Raw genomic sequence first — 26,047 nt, forward strand, 5'->3', positions numbered from 1 at the left:
GGTACGATGATTCCACAGCAGTAAGGCAACATCTGAAGACCAGGGAGATGCAATCATAACAGTTAGGGAACAAAAGGAAGAATTACATGGGAATCTGAGGAAACAAAAGGGGTCAAGACTTTGAGGGAATAAGATGGAGACAGAAAAAATAAAGAAGCATCTGTAACAAAATAAAACAGCTTCTGAAGATAGAAAGATAAACCAAACTCAAAACAAGATCTTTTTAAAGACCAAACACTTAAAGGTGATGAACTCCAAGGACATTCATGCCAAACCAAGGCAACTGAGAGGAAATGAGGTGTAAGAAATTGGGATCCTTTGAAAGCACTTTTACATGTGACTGCTGGTGACATCACGAATATAAGAAATTCTAATCACTTGAGTAAGAACATCTGAGAGAGTCAGTAGGCATGAAGTTATTAGAGCCCCCAGCACCTACAGGGCACAGACCAGCACCAAAAACAGATGCCAAGCTGTTCATTCAGTGCTTCTTCGTAACTCTTGGACTGTTTGTTTAGATGCTTTGGAAGAACTTTTTTGCCCATTCACATAAAGTACCTCATGCTTTTCATAGTCAAACCTCACGAAGAATAAAAAATTTACAAATTGCATGGTTACTAAATGCCTGTTCACATAAGTTGTGTATACTGAACCACGTGAATACTGTCTGCTGGAAACGGTTATCAGTTAATCTCCTTTGCATTTTTGCTTGAGCCCGAACAGATTTTGTAATGCAGCTTAATATCTATTTCTTTATACGATTCAAGAAATTAGTTTATCAAACCATAGATTTCTTGCTGAACTAAACATACTGATTGTGTTTCCTTTTTAAGGAATGTACTGCCCAACAAATGGTTATCAGCTTGGGTAAACGCAATGCAGCTGAGATGGTTATTTAACATTAATAAAGCCTTCTAAGTGCAACTATGCTGCTTCTTACGTAAATAGGAAACAGAAATGCTTCAATTTAGAGATGTAATTCCTGAAAAAGAATATTAAGAAATATAAAATTTTAGCACTTTTGTTCATCTTCATTAAACCACAATGTTAACACAAAGTAATGTAGAATCACGGGAACAGCAAAGAAGAAAAATCGTTTCCAAATTACAATAATGATGCTTTTTTAAATCGTGGATTTTTGTTTGTTTGTTTGTTTCTCACTTCCAGTGTCTAGCACTCTCAGTTCATTATTTAGTCTTTCTTTTTAACATATAATATTTTCTCAAACAATTTCTCATTCTTACATGTAGCAATTAAAAATATGGATACTGTTTTCTGATACATATAATGGTTGTAGTCCTGGGGTTTTCCTGGCAAGTGATAGATGAAAACATGAGAAATAAAAAGCTTTCCTCTCATTAGTGATATTACAAGTTTAATGACTTTCAGTGCCAGCTGGAAATAGATTTCTTAATGTATTCTGGAAGGTCTCCTGTACACCTTACGTTGGAACACCATCTGAACTACCTGTAAGAAACCAAAGTTTTCCTGAGCTTCACTTTGGACTTTCAGAGGAACACACTGGTGTCTATGAGAAAGCAGGTAACTGGTAACTGCTTAGACCAGGATGTGGAAATAGACATGTGTTTGCACAAATGTTTTGCTCAATGATCACTCTTCTAGATTTTTTTAAATACTTTTATATGTCTCACTTCACTCAATGGTAAAGCCATTTGCCACAGCAAACTAATAAACTCTTTGAACACTTTTGGGCGTTATAGCTCAGGCATCCACATTATTCAAAGAGCAGCTGACCTTCCTGCTAGACATTGCCATCTCCACTTAATTCCTGAGAGAACTCTAAAGCTTTAAAAAATCCTATTTACTTTTCATCATCATCAAGAATGGGACACAGAGATTTGGGTGTCCATACACATCTTGAAGAATTGAATGAAACAAAGTAATAAATGATTGTTCTCCTAGATTGATATCCCTTTCCCCTGCACTCTAATCATCATAGGTCTCTGGATTAAAGAAAAAAAATCTGTATGTCTCCTGTGAAAACTGAGAAACGGAAGAATTCTGTGCTGAGGATTTGTGAACTTGGCATAGCTCTGCTGTGATGAGTTCTTAAATAAAGTCTTGTTGAAAAAGCAGCTCATATAATTCTGACCCTCAGCATGCTGATGAAAGAGCAAGAAATTCTCAGGGGAACTGCAGAAACACCCAGGCATTAAGGGAGCAGCAGCAAAGCTCTCGAAGCAAGTTGGCGCAGAGAGGATGTGCATTTGGTGCAAACAGAGCTTCATTTGCTCTACAACGCATGAATTTGTAGGAAGAGGTAAAAACAATGCTCTGCAAGCACCTGGGGTAACTTTGCAGAGGCCAAAGATAGCTACCTTGGTTTTGGCACATCATAAATAATTGTGCTAATAATAATAATCCCTGGAGACAGTACTGAAACTTGAAAGTGTTTAAGTTCCAAAAGCAGATGCAAGCATAGTAGTAAAATGCCACAGCAAACTGCAAAACTGTTCAGCAGGTTATGCAAAAAACAAATAACAACAACAACAAAAAAAAAAAAAACCAAACAACACCCCCCAAAAAATACCTAACCAATAACACCCATCAAAACCCTTCAGTGAAGGACAAGGAATTTACAGGAGGTTTCTGAAGAAAAAGCCACCCCACCAGAAAGGTAAGCAACTGTAAGAGGGGGAAGAGAACAAGGATATACAGTGCAATCTGGCAAAAAAAAAAAAAAAAAAAAAAAAAAAAAAAAAAAAAAGCCGAAATAATAATATATAATATATAAATGATTCTGTGAGAAAATATTTCACTCACAGCCTGATACATTTTGAGGACTGTACCTCTGCTTGCCATGATCTATCTTGTGAAAGCCTTTCTTAACCCTCATTTGTGCTTTGTTCACTCAGACTGCTTTTGCAAAAGGGAGCCTGCCCCAAATGGGGAGTGCTACATAATAAGACACAAAGATCCAGGAGACAAGAGTTATACATTACTAGTAAAGAATATAGTTTGAAAACACCACTTAGCTCATTCATAAATTATTAATTTTTAAGGCTTATTATTCTCAGTTTGCAAATGGGGAAGAAAGAGATAGTTTGTGGCCGCACCACAGGGAAAGCATTTACCCCCCATTAGGTTCTCTAAACCCAATCTTAATTACCCCTCAGGTACTTATACTCATGCTACCAAGAAATCTTGTGACATAGGGCAGCTGAAATCTTGTTAATAATTTATCAGTAGAAACCCAAACAAGACTTCTAGAGACAAAGCAATGCTATCACTATTTTATAAACACTTTGGCAACACTATTCCTACACCTCAAATTAAATGAAAGAGAACTTAGATGATTGTGTCAGAATAGGACGAGGAGTTTCTCTGACATTTGCTGCCTTTCACATGTTGGACTACACCTCCAATAGGATGGATTTCCAGACAAATGTTTGTGCTTCTCACACATTGATTTTACAGGGTACTTTCTCATATTACTGTTTTTCATCTGCTCATGTGTACCCAAGCTCTTGCTATTGTAGGAGTCTAACTTAGTCTTGTTTTACCTGTACTTCTTACACCCTACAAGGGATTCTGTCACTTGCTGTCACACAACCAGGGATGGATTAGAGGGAGACTTCACAGGGCTGGGCGGTCAAGAGCTTCCCAGCAGCCTTGCTATGGAAGAAAAAACTACTTTTACAAGCTCAGACACTATCTGATGGTTATTCATGTGAGATCCAGCTCTACAAGCTCTTGTCCTTGTAAATTATATGCCTTTGAGCAGCTTCAGAAGATCAATTAGCCCACACTAGTGTCACCAGGATTTGGCCCTAAACCTAATTCTTGTTATTTCTTATCTGGCTTCTGAAATGTTCTCTAGAAACCGTGGGTTTATACTCTTTCAGAAAGATGCCAAATCATATCAAAATACACCAAAAGAAATTTAAACTAAAATCCAAAGCATTAAGTAATTGTGAGTCTTTTAAACCCACTTTTACTCATAATAACACACAGCTTTCAAATTACAGCCATTAAGAATCATATTCTTTTCTTCCATTTAGATCCCAAATAAACACTTGCTTAAAGTTTTTTCCCCATAAATCAAAATTCACCACTGAGAACAACTGTGTCAACACTATAAGGAAATTTGTTTGCTGTGTTAAATTGAGCTTCAAAAGCATGAACTGAACACACATTTGTGATCACAAGTAATGCCTCTTCTTATATCCATTCAAAGTGTTTACCTTATTACAGCTTATTATAAATGTACTGTCTAAAATGCAGCAGCATGACTGTTCCATTTCCAGGCCCTAATTTTATGATAATCATATGTAATATATTCATATCTCTACTTCACTGCCTAACAAAGCCCAAACTGGTTAGCAGATCTGCTTCCCTCATGATTCAAATTTCTTTACCTCAGAACGTTACTGAAAAACAACATTAAGAAAGATATAATCAAAATTTTACTTTGTATTTTGCACTATAGTAGACAAACAAAGGAATATATCATTGGAGGCTGATTTTGCCATATTGACTTTATCAAATACTGGTATCTAAGTGGTATGTAAATTATTCAACACACTATGCAAGCATTATTAGAAAAGTGAGGGTAGGAGGCAAGATTATAAATTTATAAATGTTTTCAACATCTAGAAACCCTATTAATACTTGAAAACATTGGGTTTGTACAGAGAGAATGTGCAGATAAACTAAGACCAGAAACAGCAAAAATTGCTTTTAATCTCCCATATTTAATATGTTTCTGTTTTTGCCTAGAACATATTTATAAAAACAGTAAATTTTTTCTTCATAAATTTCAGAGGCAATTCCTAGTTACTCACAAATCTGACACTAGGACATAGAGAGATTTAAAGAACTTATAGGAAATAGAAATTCTTTTGCTCCCCATCTACTCCATTAGACTGAATGGTTTGTCATTAGCCAAGTCTCCTAAGAACCAAAGTGCTGAGCCAGAGAAGAGAGCTCAGTCTTGCTCATTGTAGCTTTTTCACAGTACATGTAATAGTTTTTTAGACAAATGCCAGATCTTGAAATCAGAGAAGTCTCTTACAGCAGAATAACATTTTATTTTTTAATGAAATTTTCAGGTTTTATATTTGTATTATATACTTGTGCTGGTTTTGGCTGGAGTAGCATTAACTTTCTTCACAGTGGCTGGTGTGGGACTGTGTTTTGGATTTGTGCTGAACACAGTGGTGATGACATGGAGACATAGAGCCAAAGCCTCTTCTGATTTTTGTACTATCAGGCTGGTGGGAAGGGTGCTGGGGGGAGCTTGGGAGGGACAGGGGATGGCTGGGGATGGCTGAACACCCACATGCCCATGGGAAGCAGGGAATTCATTCCTTGCTTTGCTTGTGTGCATAACTCTTGCCTTCCCTATTAAACTGTCTCTATCTCAATTAGTGAGTTTTCTACCTTTACCCTTCCTATTCTTTCCCAGGTTCTGATGCTGAGGGAGTGAGTGAGTGAGGGGTTGAATGGGACTTGGCTACTAGATGGACTTAAACCATGACAATAAGAGAGCACAAGCTTTAATTTTTGTAATACATGACAAGAAAAGTCAAATTACAATGATTTTAAAAACCCTGCAAGTTTGAGGAGGCATTCTTAAACCTAACTGTGGAGGTTGGACTTCACAACTCTGCTGATTCTACCTATATTTTTGTAAATAATGAGTTTTAATCATTTTATGAGGAAGCTGATAAATGCCTGGATGGAACACTGCAATAATATACAACATAAAGCCAACAGGAGCCAAACAACAATAACAACAACAACAAAAATAATCTCAGCAGTGCTATGACACCAAAAAAATAAAGCAAAGATGTGCTGGGAAAAAAAGCTGCGAAAGTCATGTTAGGGGTTTTTCATCCTTTTAAGATTTCAATTAGGAGGAAAATAATCATTTTTTCCCATTACAGATAATACACCACAACAAAAAGATTAATAGCTGCTGACTTAACGCAGACTTTCAAAAATTAGCTTTGATCAAAGGAAGTGCTGTAGTGAAAGTCAACTGCCCTAACCCACTTCTCATCTGCCTTTATAGTATTGAGCTGGCATGAACTCCCTCCCCTTTCTTGAATGGTTTCCTTTAAACTTCAAAGCCTAACTGGCTTTGAGGCTTAAGACACAGAAAGCTTTTTCCTTCTTCTTCAAAAGCAATTAATGACATGATGTATAATCTGACCTACAATCTAGTATCTTAAGCACACAGGTCTTCTTGATCATTGTGGGCCTACAGAATGTAAGGGGCTCGACAGAGAAGTTAATTGTGGCTCATAACTGCAAATGGTTTTAGGGTGCCTGCCAGCTGATGAGGTCAGTCTGCTGAAAGAAAGGTACGCAAGGGCTAATCTATCAATGGCACAAATTTGTCGATAAATGAGGCTATAGAGGGATTATCACTGCTTTACCTTTCATTGCAAGCTCCTCTTTCCTTTCCATGCTTTGTCTTTAATGAGTCTGCAGAGTTTGGAAGCCAGATTTCCCAGGACACCATAGTAATAGATGTGGGATGGGGCAATACAGACTGCAGTAATCATGAGGCAGAGGAATGGACAATATTCATGGACTTTCAAGAGCCACAACTGGTTACAGAAGATATAATGGATTTTGCAAGGTCTGGTCAGAGAAACTTCTTGGTCTGTTTGGGCAGCAGTGTTTCCAGACAAATGAATAAAGACTGTATATGAGTTTTTGTTTTAGTGTCAGCTAAAAGGGATTGCAACTTCAAATGGTGAGTGCTGATAACAGGAAATAATTAATGGTTTAATAGCTGGTCCCGTCAAAGCCCTGAAAGATAAGAAATCTGGGAAAGCCCACTCTACCTCAGCACATTTTCATGGCTTTGTCCATACATTTTGTTATTATATGTGGGATCAATAACAAAGTAAGCGAGCAACAACATTTAGTCCTCATTCTTCTTTCATTAAATGACTTCACCCACTTAGTCTGCAAAAGGTAAGGCAAGCAAAGCCAAGGAAAGTCTCTTGAGTGTTCTAACCATATGACGTCTCCAAGAAAACCTTTGTCATAAAGTTGTTTTCTGCAATCATCTCTGCATGGGCCAATTCTTAAATTCCCCAAAATTCTAAGCCTAATTTGAGTGCTCTGCTCAAGTGTCACACTTTTGTTTGAGCTGCTGTCCTCCCCTACTAAGGCCCAGGACGAAAACAGCTTTGGTTCCCTAAAAAAATTTGTTTTGCTTTCCACATGATGTAATAGTATTTCAAGTAACATCATAAGCACTTTCTAGAGAGAGCCAGTGACACTAAGACTTCCATCCAGAAAAAAAACAAAAAAATCCTTGAAGGGCCTTCCCTAGAACAACAGAAATAAGAAAAGAGAAAGAAAAACAAAGTAACAGCAATGACAACTCTGTAAATCTGTTATCCAATGATATCAAAGTGTATTCTTATACACTTGTAATGTGTATAAGCTAACTTGTAATGTTAAACTCATTTCATTAGCACACTTTAGATAAAACAGCTGTATGTACACAATTCTGCAGTTGAAAAGTCCAAGGTAAAAGGGAGTTGATTTGTCAGGCAAGAGTGCACAATGTGGGGAAATTAATGAAAAAGCCTTGGCTTGTAGTTTCCTGCAATAACTACTAGCACTAATTACTAATTAGAAATTAGTTAGTACAGACTTTTCCTTGAAGTTCTGAATGAAATATTAACAAGATAGTAATTAAGTAATTCAGAGTCTGTTTGCTTTAGTGTTTGCATTAGCATTAACTTTAGTATTGTAAATCCAAAATCTGACTCACTGATCTATAAACGTCCTTCTAAATTAATCAGAGATGTCCTTTGCTTTCTTTCTTTTGAAGTTAAATTATTCTGAATCCCCTTTCTATGCATTAATGGTATCCAAAGAGTAACAGGTGGAAAGAGAAGGTAATGAAGGTAATGATGTAGTAAAATGCAGTAATTGTACCTTGCATTGTTTTCTAAAAAGAAACAAAAAACATTCTTGTTTCTAATCCTGCTTTTGCATAATCCTTTACATTGCTTCTACTACAGACCAGCCTCTTCCCTACACCCAGCAAGGTTTAATAGGAATGCTACAACATGTAGTTAATCTGCTCCTGCAATAATCACAATCAAGCATGGCTAATCGTGACCCACTAACCAAATGAAGCAGAAGCTGGGTTGCACTTGTGTGTATTACTGTTAAATTACACCTGAGGAGGTTAATGTACAACACTAGTGGGGCCTTTTATTTCTTGTGTGGTGCAGCAGGAGCATGCAGGCAATGAGGACCACGGTCAGTATTAACCACCTCTGCAAGGGGCAAGAGGTTCAATAGCTGTTTGGCTAGAGCCTCACTGCCTCCCACTTAAAGCTCCATCAGGGACTTGGCTGACCCAGTCAGAGTCCATGGATGACTTCTGCACAGCTAAGTGAGACAACTGGCTTCCAGCAGACATCAGGTCATTAATTCTGTTCTGAAACAATGCTGACTTCTCTACTTCATGCATGAAAAATAGAGAAAAATCTCACATCATTGCCGGTACAGAATCCAGCATGGCATCTCGTGAATCTACCACTGAGAACATGCTCAAATATTTTTTATTACAACACATTAAGCTAAAATCAATAGATTCATTTACTGAAATAGATTTAGTACTTCAGTGAACCAAGGGAAAGTAACACTTTCTAAAAAGAACTGACATTTCATTACAGCATTTGGTTGTAAACTCACTGGCAGAAATTTTTCTGTATGCCAATTAAACAGTAACTTGCTGAAGTTAGTAACATAAAAAGCAATATTGCGTATTTACAGTTCCCTTCCCAGTAAATGAAAACATCTACAGTTCTCAGCAATACAAATAAAGTCTCTGCACAATGGCTTTAACAATGCTGCCACATATCTGATCTTTTCAAATATTTCTGAACTATTTTCCCCAAAGATATAATATGCTATTGTCTCTACAATCAACCTTTTTTCGTTTGGAGAGAAGCAGAAGTGGCATTTTGAAAACTTCAATTTGCTGAAATACAATAGTACTACTGAGTTCTGTTGTTCTTCACTTTCATTCTCACTTTATGCTAGAAAGATAAAACTGCAGGGCTTTACTACTGTCAAATAAAAAGTAAATGAATAATGGTTTTGTTGACTATTACATAACAAGACACTGCATCACTATTAGTCAATTGAGTTTTGATATATATTTCTCTCTCAAATGGGAAACTTTACCAATACTATAATCATTCTGGAAAGGTATATGTGAGCCTTGCAATAAGAACTGTGAAACCAAATCTGATGAAGAAATAATATAAATATTTTAGTGTAAACTACACAAATAGAGAAACAAATTAAGACTTCAAAAGGAAATTGTCTTACCTGATTTACTGTCTATGTATAGCTTCATCTTCCCCTAGGATTACTGCTTTGTAGATATCAAGGACATTTTTTGAATTGTACAGGTGCTATTTATCATTTCCTTAGGTAGATCACCATCCTTCTACTTTCACTAGTATAAAATCTCATCTTTTTCCCTACAGGCCAGTCTTTCATGGGCATAATGTAGTTTAGTTACATCTTCCTTCTTATTTGCTAACCTTCTCTAAGAGCCACCAACTTTTTCATCAGAGCTCTAACATACCCTAAGCTTGCAGGACTTACCTGGTTTTGAAGACTTCTATTATAGGATAGAAGTGGTGGGAAAAATGGATATCTGAAAATCAATTGCCAGTAGCTGAAGTGACAATTGAGCTACAGGACTTGTCTGTGGGGAATACTATACTGGAAATGCTAACTTCCACCTAAAATAGCTGTACAATAAGAATGTGGTTCTACTCCAGCCTTTAATCTCATACTTTAAAAAGTCCAGAGAGAAAGGCAAGACAATTATTTATGCCATTATATTAGTTATTTAAAATCTAGGAGTTAGTTTCTATATGTAATTCACAGAGAGAGACTGGCACCTCTAGAAAGTGATTTGAAAGATTCAGTGAGGCAACCATCAGGCACTTTTCTTAGAGGATCCCAGACTCATTCTTGGGTTCAACTGTTTTCCACCACCTACACAAGGAGCCTGCAGGGTCTGTGGTGGCTGAAATTAGATCATGTGACCTTCTTTATAGGTATTCTAATTAGACAGGATATTATCTACAACCCCATTTCCTTTCAAAGCTGATATCCTGCATAATTATCTCATTTGATATTTCTTCTACCTTCTTTGTTATTGTTTGCAACCCTATTCTTTTTCATTTATCTAAATTTAATCTGTATTTGCCTTTTACTAGCCCTAAACCAGCACAGTACCTCTCAATACAATATTTTTTGCCATCAACTGCTTTTCCTCCAGTGTTATCAGTATTTGACATTTAAAATATTTCTCATTCATGATATTCACTATTCATTTTACATATACTATAAAGAAAGGTCTCAGAAACAATTTCCTAGTCAAAGAATTTCCCTATTATACCATCTCTCACCCTTTGCAACTTCAACATCTTGATTTATTCATGAGTAATTTATTTTAAAGACATTATCATCTGCATTTCGCAAAGGTACTACAAGTTCAAGCTCATTTATCAAGTTCAACCTCATTTGTTCAGTTCAGATTCAAAATAATTCACCTCTAAAAAGCCTAATAAATTTAGATAGTCTCTACCTATAAACTATACAGCAAAAATTTGCTTTCTTTTCCCCCCTCAAGCCTGATCTTGGCTGATGTTCTCATTCTTTAAAACAATAAACAACTAAGAAATGGTAAAAAATGCCTAAAATATCTTTTGTTGCCCCTTTCAATTAGAATTAATTTCTAATAAGGTCTGACTGATATTTTTAATTTTACTTAGAATCTCCATTTTTATTTATTCTTTCTCTATGACTGTTATCCATCCCACTGCCTTTATTTCATTTGTCTCTACTACCAACAAAAGCCTCTAGTAGAAATAAAAGCTGAAGAACTTATTTCAAAAATCAGAACAGATTAATAAAGAACAATTATGATCACAAACATGGTATGAAATGAGTGTTTTCTGACGGAAATAATAAAGACATACAAATTTAGGACACTACTTTCTCTGAGGACAATTATCTACAATAAGTTTCCTAAATTGCGTAGAACTCCTAGAAACTTGAGCACACTGCCATACTGTTGGAGTATTATATTCTAGTAAAAAGAAAGTGCAAATGCAATTACATTTATGGAAAGTAAGTGTGAGGATGTCTACATCAAAGGATAAAACAGTCCCTACTGCCACTCACTCAAGCATAGGAGCTGGCCCCATAAACAGCTGCTGTCATCAAGGTATCCTCAATTATTCAGAACAAATTACACTCTCTGTGTGCAGAGGCACACCCAAACCAGGTTTGACAATGCAGTTATAACAGAAGAACAGCTGCAGCAACAAATTACCATGTTCAAGAGCTTAAAATCATCATGGACAAATCATTCTCTCTGCCAGATGATTTTTGCAAAACATAAGAAAGCAAAACAAAAGATGCTGCCAACCCCAAATCACCCATGTATGGGAGCCAGAACACTCTCACAAACACTCCACAAACACTGAAGCTTGTGAAATAACAATGTGACAAAGAGGACAAGGACAATAGCAAAGCACAACTTGCACTACAGCACAAGAAATCTGGCAGTTTTACAATGACCTGATCAGTTATTCCACTGTGACAAGTATGAAGGCTCGACGCAAAGCAGATGAGAAGTATCTGCAATATTATGCTCATCTATTGCAAAAAACAATAACCCCTATGCTCATCTATTGCTAAAAACAATAACAATATAACAAACCCTTCATTTCCAGGATCTTTCTCAGCAATTTTTAGCTGGTAGTGAGCAATAACTTTATGGTTCAGAAACAGAGCTTAAGCCTTTTTTTTTGCCATCTTTTCAAAGTGGAAAATAAACTGTCTATTAATGTGTTATTATAATGAGGCATAATCTGCATGTCCTAATGCTCACATTTATCACAGTATGTTTCCATATCATTGGGCATAGGAAAGCTACCATAAGAACAATCTGCATACCACTTTGAAAATTCAGTTTTCTATATGACTGTACCTCTCACAATGCTATCTGTAGGGGGTCAATGGTAAATACTTGGAAAATTACCAGTAAGGTAAGAAAGCAAAGAAATTCAAGAAGGAATGCTGAGGGAAAAAAAAAAAAAAGAGAGAGAGAAAGAAAAGAAAATAATGAAAACCACAGTCTCATGGCACATACATTAGCTACTACTTGTTTCAATTCTCGTTACTTATCAAATGAAACAGGAAACTCCAAATCAAACATCTCTAATGTGATAAAAAACTGGGTTTTGGCTTAATCTTGTGGGTAGTATGACAGAAGTACCCCAACCAAATCAACTGAAGAAGAAAATACTAATGGTCTCAGGGATTAATTGTGGAGGCTTTTTCCAAGGGTCAGTGCTGTTGCTGGAACAGGAGCCACAGACAAGACTGTAGGGGAAGGGAAGGTATGAAAGTTAGATAGCATGACTGTGACCTCCCAGCATATATGCAAGTGTTGTTTCCTCTGGTATCCTGTATTGTCATTCTGTTACACACCCTCTTCCCTTAATAATGCACAACAGTTACAAACCATTTGACACATTTACAAAGTCTCTTGGCTCATTTACATCCAACAGCTACTCATGGGCAGCTCTTCTCCCAGCCCATTACTCCTGAGCTTTGCTACTAATCTAGCTACTGCTGCCACTTCCAATTTCTTTTCTTCTTTGCCACATTTCTTTTTAAATTAGTTGTATGGCTCTGAACAATCTATAAACCTCTTGAGTTTTAGATACATTCCTGAGAACACCAGCTTCTTTCAGCTCCAGTTAGACTCACAAATTTTTAGATTAAGACAGAGATGCTTTATTTTCAACATATACCACATGCTCCATTAAAAAATCCATACAGTGTCATTACAGGAAAACAACTGCAGAATGACTTCAAAGCAAAACACCCATCTTTCTTCTTCTAAATAAACATTTTAGTGAAGAAAACAGCATGTTCTTTGAAAGAGGACCATAGATCTCTAGAATATAATGAAATTTTACCTCTTAATGGAAAAGGGGTACATATTTTTGTATTTTTTGTATTATGAGAAAAACAGACACTTTCAAGGTAAACATATAACAAGAAAGATCCCAAGATACTAAGAACAGAAGTACTGAAAGCCTTGTATAATGCAAGTTGTGGTCACAGCCATCGGAAAAGATAAGAAGGAGAACTGACAGGAATACTGTATGCTGAAATTAATTAATGTATGCTATTCAATCAGTAACAGCAGAGGTTCACAAACATCCAGCTCTAAAATTTCCCAATAATATATCCTTATGAACTAGTTAAATTTCACATCAGTGACTGCTTATACTCCAAAATGTCACAGAACCTGAAAAATTCAGGTCAGAAGGGACACCCAGCCAACACCCAATCCAGCCTCCTGATCTAGGCTGGTTAACTTCAAAGATGAGTCAGGTTGCTCAGGGCCTCTTCCAGTTAAACTCTGAAAATCTCTACAGACAGAGGTTTTACAGTGGCTTCAGGAAACCTGCTGCTGTGCCCCACCAACTTCCATGCAATTTTTTTCTTACATCCAACTTTCCAATTTTCCAGTTGGACTACTTACATCCAATTTTCCTGCTTGTCCTCCCCCAGGCACCTCTGAGAAGTGTCTGACTTTCCTTTGTTCTGCAATCTCACTTCAGATGATGGAGGATTGCAATGAGTGCCCCCTTTACCCCTCTCCTCTAAACAGACCCTATTTCTTTAACCTCTCCAGCCAGGCCATATGATCTTCCCTTCACCATGACCTCACAGAGGTCACTCCAGAGGGATGGCTTCTTGTGCCCCGGGAGCCCAGAACCGTGCACAGTTACCCCAGATGTCTCTCAGAAACGCTTGAGCAGAGAGCAGGGACCTTCCTCAACCTGCTGGCAAAGCCCTGGCTAAGACAACCCCAGGTGTGGTTGGCCTTTCCCAGCCAGCACGTGGCTGGCTCTGCTCAAGCTGTGGCCACTGGGACCTTCAGGTGCTGCTCTCCAGAGCTGCTGTGCAGCCACTCAAAGACTCCAGCTCGCTCTGCCCTGATGCACAACTCTGAATTTGCTGCTCCTGAACTTGTTGAGGTTCCTTTGTCAGCACTTGTTTTTCTAAGCTTTTTGAGAAATGAGGTATGATCATACTGATTTTGTATTGCTAAGATGCATTTGTAAGCCCAGGAAATTGGAGGCTTGAAAAAACTGCAGTCTGTTCATTTTCATTTTTGCAATACTCATGAAAAGCATTTGAAGGTTTCTTTTTCTCTACATTTAATATAGAGGTAAATAGAAAACAACAAAAAATGCCCAATAAATTAAGATCTACAATCAATTAACTATTATTTTAACCTTTCCAGAAGGCTTAATTCACCCCATGCTTGCCAAGAACAAAAGAGCTGAGATAACAAAACCTGCCCCCCCCCACCCCAAAAAACCCAAAAACTCAACAAAAAAAACCCAATTAAAATCATATTCCAAAACAAAACAAAACAAAAAAAAACCCCAAACCAAAAAAAAAAAAAAAAAACAAACAAAAAAAAAAACAAAAAAAAAACCAAAAAAAAACCCCAAAAAAAACCAAACCACCAATTTTTCTATCTTTTTGGCAGAAACAATAGAAAACTGCAGAGGTAATATTCCTAATTCTGTGGATCTTCTATGGAATACTGCATGCTTTACAGAGAACCATTTTTTAAACTGAATTCATAGCTATAATCATGACAAAAAGCAAAATGGGACCTGATGCATCAGAAGAGAGTGAATTTACAAATTATAGCTCATTAACATTTTGTTCTTAGGGGCAGCAATTGTGACAGCACACAGAATCACTGCTTCAGTTTTTGCAGTGCTAATGCAGATTTTATAGTTATTCTCTTTCTGTTTACATCACCAGTTCTAAGGTTGGATTTTTTTTAAAAGTATTTTATTTTTGCTCCTTAATATGTCTACAGAGATTAAATGTGTCCACTGTATGCTGGCTTTTACTGTAATATAAATGCAAATATATAATATATTAATATTTATTTCTATTATTGGTGTCTAACATTCCCAGGCAGGACTGAGAGCTCTAATATTCCAGGATCTGTAGAAACACACAGGCAGTCAGGACCTCTTGCCCTTAAGAGAAGCAAATATAATTGAGAAAAGCTGCAACAAACAATGTCAAGACATAGAGAAAGGTAAGGAGGAAATCAAGGAAAAAAGAATTAAGCAATATGCTTTTTTTCTTTCCTAATTAATTCTCAAAGTAGTGATTCAAAAGTGTCTTTTTATCAAAATGAGCTAAATTCACTACCTTTACCAAACATATAACTTAGGAATGAGGAGTTGGTGATTTTTTGCTAGCACCTTACATTTTCTAACTTGCAGTTTGTTCAGCAAATTCTCCCTAGCACCTCCTCCACCTTCTTTACAAGGTATCAACTGTGTGGGTAGGGCAGAACCTCCCATGGATTCTGTTACTGCTCTCATGAATTCAGAATTTTGTTATTGAGTATGTTCAGATTATTGTTTAGGACACAAAGAAAGGCATCTTGAGCTTGGGACAGAAGATTCCAAGATGTCTAAGTACTCTAGGTTCCACCAAGTTCACTCCAAGTCCTGTGATGTCCTCCTGAAAATAATCTTGCTGCTGAGAATTATTAACTTTATCTTTAATGTAAAATCTTTCATAATTCCTGCCAAAGGCAAGCACAGTCCACAACTCTATGCCAGGTAACTTTTCATGTATCTCAGAGAACCCTGAAGATAAAAAAAAAGATGCTGAGTTTGACTCAGTACTGTGGAATGATGTGAAAATAGTGCAGAAAAAAAGGAAGGAGAAGAAAAGGACAGGTTCAGACTCCAAAATGCAGCACAGTATGACTGGGAAGTGCACTGACCCATACAGACTTTCCATAAGAAGACTGTACATTGTCATTGTACCAATAAACATTAGGGCAAAATCCGAAAGTCTCGCTACATTGAGATATTTATTTTGAAATATTATCTCTCCATCAACCCTATTTTTGTGCTAAAGCTGTTTCCATGTGTTGACTTCCACATGCCACACAAGTATAGGTTACCACAAAACACAGAATAATAAAAACAAAGAGAAGGATTTCTTTACACAGTTTCTCAACAGCCTAATACTAGCAATTCCAATGATGTCCAGTACAGTTTCTACGAGTAGCAAGAGGATATGAAAATCCTGCTGTAACATCCCACAAAACTCTATAAAATGTAAGAGACACCCACCAGTTCTCTTGGAAGACTGTTAATAAGTATATATAATTAATGTTGATTACTTTGTCCTAAAGATGCAGTTTGAACTTCAATAGAGGCAGATTATACAGCTTTATCCTCATCCTGTGTGTTTTAATTTAGAGTGACTGTGTTTAATGAAATGTAGAGACTCAGATTACCTGGATTTATCTTCTTCCTTCACAATCACCAAATCATGTAATTATCACATTCATTCTCAACACTGTCAAGGTATTTTTTCCTAGTGGAGGTTGGATCCAGATCTGTAGCTCTGAAAGCATCCTTCGGCTTTCAGAACAAAATTATTTCTTTCCAGGATAACCCATTTGCTGTTCTATCATTACTTTCCTAGCTAAAAATAATCTTCTCCCGTTTTTCTTCCCCTCACTGTCCCTGTTAACTCTGGTAATAAGAAGATGAAACAATCCTTCTCTGACACTATCTTGCTAAACTAACAAAGGTTACAGCTATTTGTCTTTAATTTGACAGGCCCCTGTTCAACCCAGTGATGTCTCTTTCAGTTTGAAATTACTTGCCTTCAATGTGAGCAACCAGAACCAAACACTTAGAGATAAATCTGCACTTCTGTTTTCTCAGGAACATCTCACTTCAGAGATTCTAGGGCTGTACCATCTTCAAGCTGAAGACATTATTTCCCTAGGTCATATTCTATGGCATTTCACATCACATAAAACACAGCAACAACACAAAACAGTAAGAAGGGGAGATAGGCTACAAAAACAAAATTCAGGTTGTGACTTGACCATGATAAATGAGTTCTTTTGCTCTACTATTTGCTCTGGTAGTGAACATAAAAATCTCTGTGATTATGTATGAAAGGAAAGCATCAAATAATTAAGATACCAACATACTCTTAGTGGCTGTCAAAAGGCCCAAAGGGAAAACTTTTAAACATTTTTTGCTAAAAAAACTTTACAGACCACACTGCTACTGTGGAGCTCTGTCTGGACAGCAACTGATTGCGTGGTGAAAATTGGACCAATTCTCTCTCTACATTTGGAGTGGTCTGAAGACCTGTATCCTAAACAAGGGCATCCCAAACTCTGGGATCACTCATTGTAGTAGAAGTCATTATCACTCAGGGAAGAAAAACATGCCAGCTTCAGTTGAGAAATCAGCAGCTTATCCTGCCTTATAAAATAACCTCTTAAGAGCAGCAAGACCATAAATTCATTCCTGTTCCCCTTTCTTCAGCAAAGATTGTTTGGTAAATTGTGGCAAATCATTTCAGTAATCAGCTACAGAGGTTTGACATTGCTGAAGGATTCATGAATTATGTCTGACCTGGTCTTCAGACACCAGTTCAGCCCGGGTGTTTGGACAAAGGTAAAGCAGCTGTGTTCATGAGGTTTCAGCTCATGAGGTTTCAGCTCTTGGGAACATTACAGAAAATTATCTGAGGTGCTGAGCCATTGCCTGCAGATCTTAAAGTAAAGGTGGATGGATTTGTATCTGGAGAGTCTACAGGTTCTGATTTGGTATGATCAAAGAAATTATTTTGTGGCGATTACCTGCTGCAAGTTCTCTCTCTGGAAGAACTTTACTATGCTTTATCATGTTTTAAGTTAAAAGTGTATTTGCCGAAGGAAAATGAGGCAGGGGGACAAATAATAGCTTAGAACCAAACTACATTCCTGGAGTGTAGGTGGTCAGCTTAGCTGTCTCAGCAATCAGCAACACTGTTCTCAAGTTTAATAAAATCACAGATTAAGGCTATTGATGTGCAGGTCAGAGAAGAGATCTTGATTCCTTGATAGTCCTTGACAGCAAGACTGTTGTAACTAGAGCAGCAAATTCCCAAGAAGCAAACTTAAAACTCGGAATCTTTCCACGGGGATTCTATCATAAAAAACCAAAAAACACTAACAACACATTATTATTTTCAAAATATTCTTTTCAATGTAGCTGTCCTCATATTCTATCAAATTGAATAATTCTATTTTGAACAAAGTTACTATGAAACTTTTAATAACTACTCTTAAAATACTAAAAATAAAACAGTAGTAATTAATCTTTATCTAAATGGTAATTTAATGTGCTAAGAAAGCCAAAAAATGAAACTAGTCATTAGCACATAGTAAAGACTGCCAGAAGCTTCATTACTTATTAATAATGGAGAACACAGTGTACTGAACCATTTCCCCTAACCCCAGAAGCTACTAGGAAATGAACCGCAAAAACTGACAATCCTAATAAATGGATTAAGCAGTATGATTTTCTTTATAGATATAATTACTGTATATAGTGTACCTAAGTTTTCATTGTAATCTACATTGATCAAATCTCAAGTTTAAAAACAACATCATAAAAACCCAGTAACATACCCTTCCATGGAACAATTATTATGTATACTGGGAAAATGGATTTAGTTACTTCTAATAAACAAAATTTCTATGATAAAGTTTTTGCTTTAATAGTATCCTTGTTAGCAAAAAAAAAAAAAAAAAAAAAAAAAAAAAACACCCAAAAACAAACTAACAATATTTAGGAAAAAAAAGATAAAAGAATTCCAGTTAATTCCAGCTAATGACAACACTTTATCTTCTTGATCAAGATTATCATTTACAGAAACCTTTTTCATTTCATCAAATTTGCAAGAGGTGTTTAATAAATCAGAAAACCACTGGTCCTAAACCATTTAAGATCCAAAGAAAGCTGCAAATCAATGCATTGCTCCAGCGGTCTTTGAAAGAAAGCAGAAGTGACAGTAACCACTACTGTTACTACTAACATAGCTTAAATGGGAAAAGATACTAAGCAAATATCTGTGGTGTTCTACAATACCATTGAGTGGACATTAGAATTAAACAGTAATTTAGAATAATTTTATTTAGAAACAAAATAAAAAAATTTAAAATAACTAGCCTCTATTAAATTCTTAAATATGACCTTAAAGAACAATCCCCTGGAAAAAAAAAAAAAAAAGAGAAACACTTACCATAGCAGAATTTTGAAATAATTGTCTCATAAGCTAACTGAAACAGCCATTATTTATAAGTCACTGAACTTACTGAAACTCACTAAATATTACACTATAACAAGAACAATCACAAATACTGTGCAAAAATTTAAATATTCTATCATAAACTCTGTTCAAAATAGCGACCCAAAAAATCTTGCAATACCTATGAACTAGCAGATTATTAGAAGAGTTAAGTTCCAGGCAGATCCCTCTAGCCAGGAAAACTCTTTTTTCCCATTTCTTCTATCCATCTGCTACCAGATGCGAGATTCAAAAGCTTCAGGAGTGAGTGATTCACATTTCTCTTGCATAATGAAGTATCCAACAGCTATCAAGCACAACCACTGATACCACTGAAAGCAAGTTGAGGTGGAAAACCAGGTAATTTCAGTTAATCTTATCAGTTCAGCTATGTCTCAGAAACATCATAAATATTGATATATATTAATGAATTATTGATATAAGAAAGAAAGACATAGAAAAATCATCCTAGAGGAGATATTACTATTTCAAACTCTTTTCTCAGAATTACCATCTACAGTTCTTCATCATCAAAGTCACTGTTGCAATTATATCCTGCATAGTTTTGGAAAGTCAAACATGTTTGCTTTTGGGAAGGGATACTTTGATAAGGAGCTTTCCTTTTTGCTGTTTTGTAAATGCATATAAACTGTAACATGTACATATAAGTTTATATGTTACTATGAATATTTCAAAGACCTGGTAACATTCCTACTTGTCCAACTGAAAATGCACTAAAATGCACTGGAAGACTGCTGTCTAATAATGGTCCATTTTGAGTAATAAATCTACACTGGCAGAGGACTGTAGTGGTTTGGGGCATTTCTTAATGCATACATTTGGCAAAAAATGCTGTATCTTAATAGAATACGTAATACTTGAGATGTTTGCAAATGAACATAGGTGGGTAATTTATATAACAAGAGGGACCAATCTATCACACAGTGTGTAAAAGCATATTTGAACTAAAAGGTTATAAAGATTGCCTTATATATATTCAAGGACAATATGTAGTTCCCTGGTCTTTTAACTGATGGGGTCATTAGCAAAAGCATATTAAACACCTGAAGAAGTGATGAGGGAAGAATGAAAGAAACCTGTGTCAACAGTTATGAAAGACCACTGTACATCTCCAGAGTACATAAACTTCTTTTTGCACCACCAACTCTCAGTGAAATATTACTCCTTTTTTCTTTTTTTTGGTGTTGAAGATCTCTATAAAGTTGTGACACCATCACTCCATACCAGTTCCTCCTGTTGCCATGCAGCAAAAATCAATCTAGAATCTCAAGCAATCAGAGAGGAGCTTCAATTTCAAAAGCTTTTTGTCTTTGTTAACTACATGCCATTTCCTAGTTGAAGGTAATAATAATCCACACCAATCAGCTCACCACTGCAGCATTGCTTTTAGCACCAGAAACAAAGTGAAGCAAGGCAAAGTAACAGTGTGCAAACATACACCTATATATATCTCTATAGCTCCAAAAAGCAGCTATATTTTACCGAGTGCATCTTGTGGAATTCGCTTATTCAAACTTATCATTGCAATCTCTAGTAATTAAGTGGAAAATAGGCTTTGTTTTTCAAAGGCAGAAACTGAAATTTATTTTGATTATCCACTTAACCTATCCTGTGGCAAATGCAACATTTAGGATGAGACTAGACCAGTGATCTATTACCAGAAAATCCAGTATTAATTTACTCAAATTAACTGTACATCAGGTATTTACCAAGCATGGTACCATGTATAAAGAGCTGCAGACACAACAGAAAACGCTATTGTGCCCATATCTTCAACACTATGCCATCCCCTAGTCCAAAAAAAAAACAACAATAGAAATACAGAAGGATATTGATCTGAGATATCAGTAGGATTTCAGGAGCAATTAAATAGATTAAGTTTCTGTGGTCTGGAGGATACAAGATGGGGTAATGTCGAGGGGAAGATAAAAATCAGGAATAGAGAATGCCTGCTTATCACTTCTCTTGACATAAGGGCTAGGTTTAACCAAAAAAAGATTGATTTTGCAATAAATTTAAAAGATATAAAATAATACCTTAACTCACAATGATAGTATGGCTTTGTATGTTGAAAATATAGTGGAAAATCCCTCAAGCACACTGAGGGAGGGAAGTCCAACTGAGTCTATTTAGCAACAGGATGCGGATACCACTTCCAGCAGAGAAGACACTGCATGCAAATTGCAGGCAGCTGACTGCATGTTTGTATTTATTCTGTTAGTGCCCTCTTTCCCTAAGCATTTGCAAGTGGCCTGCTACTCAGTCCTGCAGCTGGATCCTGCACAGCATCTCTGCAGCTGTCCTGTGAGCAGAAGGGTCTCTCCTTGGCCCAAAGTATTAGTAGGATGTACCACTGATGACTGCAAGCAGCAGAAAACCAGTGGGGTGCTCACCTCTTCTCTCTCACTTCCAACCCAGGGGACTTAAACTCTTCCCAGCCATGGGGAAAACCTCCCATTTTGCTACTTAATATTCTTATAAGTGGATGGAGCAGGCAGAAACAGAGCCTAATTTAGAACAGGAGAACAATTAACTTTTATAAAGCTTTTAAAGAAACACTGGTCTGAAGAGGGATCAACAAAAATATACAAGGTTATTTTTTAAGAAACTTCTAGCAACCTGTTTCATGCAAGTAACATTTTAATTGTTTGGTTATTAGCCAAACTGAATAATACACATGTAGGAACTGGAGAGATGAGTGAAAGAGAAATAGGAAGATGAAAAGTATGCATTTCTTATTTTAAAATCATTTTAATACAGTACCAAGGTTTAAGTTATAAAACATATTTATTTGCTAGATACAGTTGGGAATACTGTTTAGCAACATAATTAGGGATGGAAAAGGAATAATCTGAGTTTTAGAAATTTAGTTTCATTTTGATGTAAAACAAACCCAAGGTTTTTAAAATTCTGAAGCACAAGCATATGCACATTGTGGAGGGAACAATGCATCCAAGAGTGCAGAATATGTAATAATTACAGGTATCATCTAAGACATCTTAGATGACATCATCTTCAGCATTCTAAAACAGATACCACATTTCCACATTGCAGTGTAATGGCTGACATGCTAATGCCTCCCTCTCTTTGCTCTAATGAAAATATCAATGACACTCACCACAATCAGTCCATATATACTTGTAAAACATTTTTGTTTGCAAGTGACATGGCAATAACTAATTAGCAACTGGCAATTAGAAACATGAAGCTATTGTAGTTTCAATGAAGAAAAAGAAACAATAAGACATAAAAGACAAATTATTTTCTAGCAATTGTATGAGTCTTTAATAATAAATCTAATAATACTGGGAAAACAATCTGTGTTTTTTACTGCAGTGTCTTCCCTGTCAAGGATCACTTGGCTTCAAAAGTAGCTTTGCTTTGAAATGTCTTTGACAAAAAAACCTTCTGGTAACTAAACCAGAGTCAAAATTAATCTAAAGATGATTGGAAACACTAAACTTCTTTGACAAATTAAGAGCACAGATTAAACCAAAAGCAAACCCAGAATATGGTAAACAACCAAAGCAGCACTGTTTACCATTGTTTTTCCTGAACCTATATCGACAACTTGAAGTCCTGAAGTTTTCTAAATCATACAGAAGTGAAATAATTGAAATAGCAGCTTATTAATCATACCTTAATTTGTGCAAAAGGTCTGTCAAAGTTTCCAACATAAAGAAGACCAACATTCTGGGTGAGTAGCCTAAAAAATGAAAAGAATCTTTTAAGATATCACTTTACATCCATAAGCTTTTTCTGCATCTGCAGTAAAACCTTAGCACAGCATCAATCTTCACCACAATAGCAAGAACTACCCTTGCAAATCTGATTACACAATTCTGTGTGAGATACTATAAAAAAGGAAAATGTGCATTAAAGATGGATGCACACCAGCAATTTGTCTTTATGTTGCAAGCAGGTCTTCAACAAAATCATTTCATAGGCTTCTTTGTAATGGATGCCACTGAGTAACTTGGAAGAATGGCAGGTATGTGCCTTTTCTATTTATTAGAGACCATTAGATACAAAGAGAAAGCAAGAGAAAAGAATTGAAAACATACACATGCAGAGCAGCAAGCCCAACAGTTAAAAGAGATCAGGGCACATAAAAGTATTCACAGCAATACAAAAATGACATCACTACAAGCAGAGAAATACCAGAGAATCTTTGTAATATTGTCTAATGGTTTGCTAAATAAAAAGAGCCCCAGATACAGCTTGTGCTTGCTGTTCTCTTCGAATCTTAATAAAGCTGTTGCATACACCACCAAGATCCAGAGGGACAGTGGGTTAATTGTCTCAAATTCCTGTTCATACTTCTGGAAGAGTTTGATTTCTGCAGATACTGTGCAAGTCAATGCTATCAGTACATAACCTCCAACTTCCAAAGGAGCATTAGGGCACTGCTGTTACAAACAGGCTGACAAGAACATCACTGGCCAGCAAAAAGGGCAGGAGAGCAGTGTTCTGCTCTGACTGCATAATTACAACGTTCCTCTTGCTAAGCAAAGGCCCAGCAATCATCCCTCCATTTTAGAGCCTCGTAAGCATTGCACTGAAATACGGGTTCTTTGTAATAATGAGAATTTTTTTGATTACAAACCTCGGAAAGAGATTCTGTTTTGATTGAAAGGGACATTGGAAATCCATCATACTCCTCAGTAGCTCCAAGTTTTCATTAAGTGTTTGCTACTTTATATTTTCTTTCAATTTTACATCCCATGCCCCCTAGCAATAAAGCCTCATATATGAATTAAATAAAATAGCCAGAAATAAGTACAAATGTAGGTATGACTCAGCTTAAGCAATGACACGTGGTGTCTCTTTCTTACATTATAAAACATACATAAATATATATATATACACACTCATAATTCATACCGTGATTTTTTTTTTAGTAATAACTAAGCCACCTGTCATTTTCAACTAATTTCTCACCATTGCCAGGCCTGTTTTCATAAACAAAAGAAAACAGAAACTTAGATGGTAGTAAATAATTTTGAGCCCACTGAATGTACACACCTTAGTATGATCTTGATTCTTCCCAGTCTGACAACAATATGATGTATATGACTTTAAACTGGTTCACCAACAGTGGAAATTGATAGAACTCAGCAAAATTACAAAGTCAAAACATTCACACAGTTATGTAAGAAAGGGTTTTGAACTATCACTCTTCAAAAACCTTTTAGTAATTAGATATGGTATATAAAAATTTCCAGTGCACTGACAGAAATACCCCAAAAAAAGTAAAGACCAGTAAGGATCAGATCACATCAGCCATAGTATGGACAGACTAGTGGATTCCTCCCTTTCCCTATCAGTGTGCCAGTTTCCATTAGGAAGACTTGTACTGTTAGGCAATGGTTTAGCAATGATATACGTAAGTCAGGATAAGGATATTGAGCTCATTTTCAGTTGCAATAAGTCAAATTTATTCAGAACTCAGGTGTCTGGAACTGGAAAATCCAGCATTTTGATCCTTCTCCTAGAGCTATAAAGCTAAATCAGAAAATATTTTACGGTTTTCTAAATGGAAAGAAACATAAGGGAAGTAATTAGCAAAGAAGGTTTAAAGAGGCTAGAAAAAGAATTCAAGGTAGGACATCATATTTCAGAGAGAGGCACCTTAAAGCAATAAAGTATTCTTACAATGAACTGCATATAATTATTATAAGACAGAAAAGAAAAAATAGTCCACTAGCCGTATTCTAGTAAGGGACCTTAAAAAAGAGAAGACATTCAGTGTGATAATTCCCACGTGGTTATATCTAATTTCTTTACCAGATAAAAATGAAGGACCATCAAAAATTGAAGTCTTTAGGATTGCTTTAGTTAGAAGTAACAAACATCCAGGGAACCTTAAGACTGGTCTTTCCTGTCCATTTGTCTATACAGTTTTAAGATGTTATCACTGATATACACACCAAATGAACTGCAAGACTTGGCTACCTTAACAAGATTTATATTGACACACTACAAGCACAAGCTGATTACTATTCATTCCTTTTTCACTGCCTCTGCTAAAAAGTAATTTTCTTACAACTTTTTATTTGTACTCACATAGCACTTCAAAAAGCAATGTTAATGGAATGTTAGGAATATGTTTAGGGAACAGAGTTACTTGTGTTCTCCCTTCCTTAAATAAGAGTTTGTATTCTATATTTCTCTAGTTTACACATTCCTATTGAGTTCTGCAGTTCAAAATTATACCACCAGCACATAGTCAGTTTCTATTTAAGAACTCAAGAAGGTTAAAATGAGCATTCCAATATGATCCTAATTTAATATTCTGAAATATCTGTGGTTTATGCCCCTATATGGTCTAAGCAATTAAAAAAATACCCAATCTCATCACTAGTCTAAGTTCTTTTACTCTGTGTTTTTCTTACAAGCATAATCTCTATATTTCAGAGGCTGAGCTCACACAGAAGAGCCTGGAGAGGTAAGCAGGCTGTGACATGAGTCACCACAGAGGCTCTGAATAAGCCAGGCTAGCGCAAGCGTGTTACCATCTCCTCAGCAGTCACCAGTGGCAGTACCAAAAAACCATGTGCCACTGAGGAGAGGGGCAAGAGAGAGGAGTATGTGCCAAACTCCATCTCACACAGAGAAACTTGGCACAACTGACCTCTAAATGACATTTTGATGTACCTCCCACCAGTCAGAAAGTTCAAACTATGCATAGCTGGTTTTGGAGTGCTTTACCACAATACCAGGGTGTACTTTTAAGTACCTAACATTAACTTTCTATTATAAACATCAATGTGTA

The 26,047-nt window shown here is 36.2% G+C and overlaps 1 protein-coding gene across 4 annotated transcripts in view; it reads right to left on the reverse strand.

Annotated features, from left to right (window-relative positions):
* RNGTT (RNA guanylyltransferase and 5'-phosphatase) overlaps positions 1-26,047 on the reverse strand; it is a 170,718-nt gene that overhangs the window by 10,706 nt on the left and 133,965 nt on the right. For 2 of the 4 annotated variants that reach the window (XM_072926630.1, XM_012572753.5), the window contains one exon: positions 22,912-22,978. The exons of the other annotated variants lie outside the window; for them this stretch is intronic. In XM_072926630.1, coding sequence (XP_072782731.1) covers positions 22,912-22,978 — 67 coding nt within the window. The remainder of the gene's footprint in view (positions 1-22,911; positions 22,979-26,047) is intronic. 4 annotated transcript variants of the gene reach the window in all.

The sequence above is a fragment of the Taeniopygia guttata genome, chromosome 3, assembly GCF_048771995.1.
Source record: "Taeniopygia guttata chromosome 3, bTaeGut7.mat, whole genome shotgun sequence".
Classification (NCBI taxonomy): Eukaryota; Metazoa; Chordata; class Aves; order Passeriformes; family Estrildidae; genus Taeniopygia; species Taeniopygia guttata.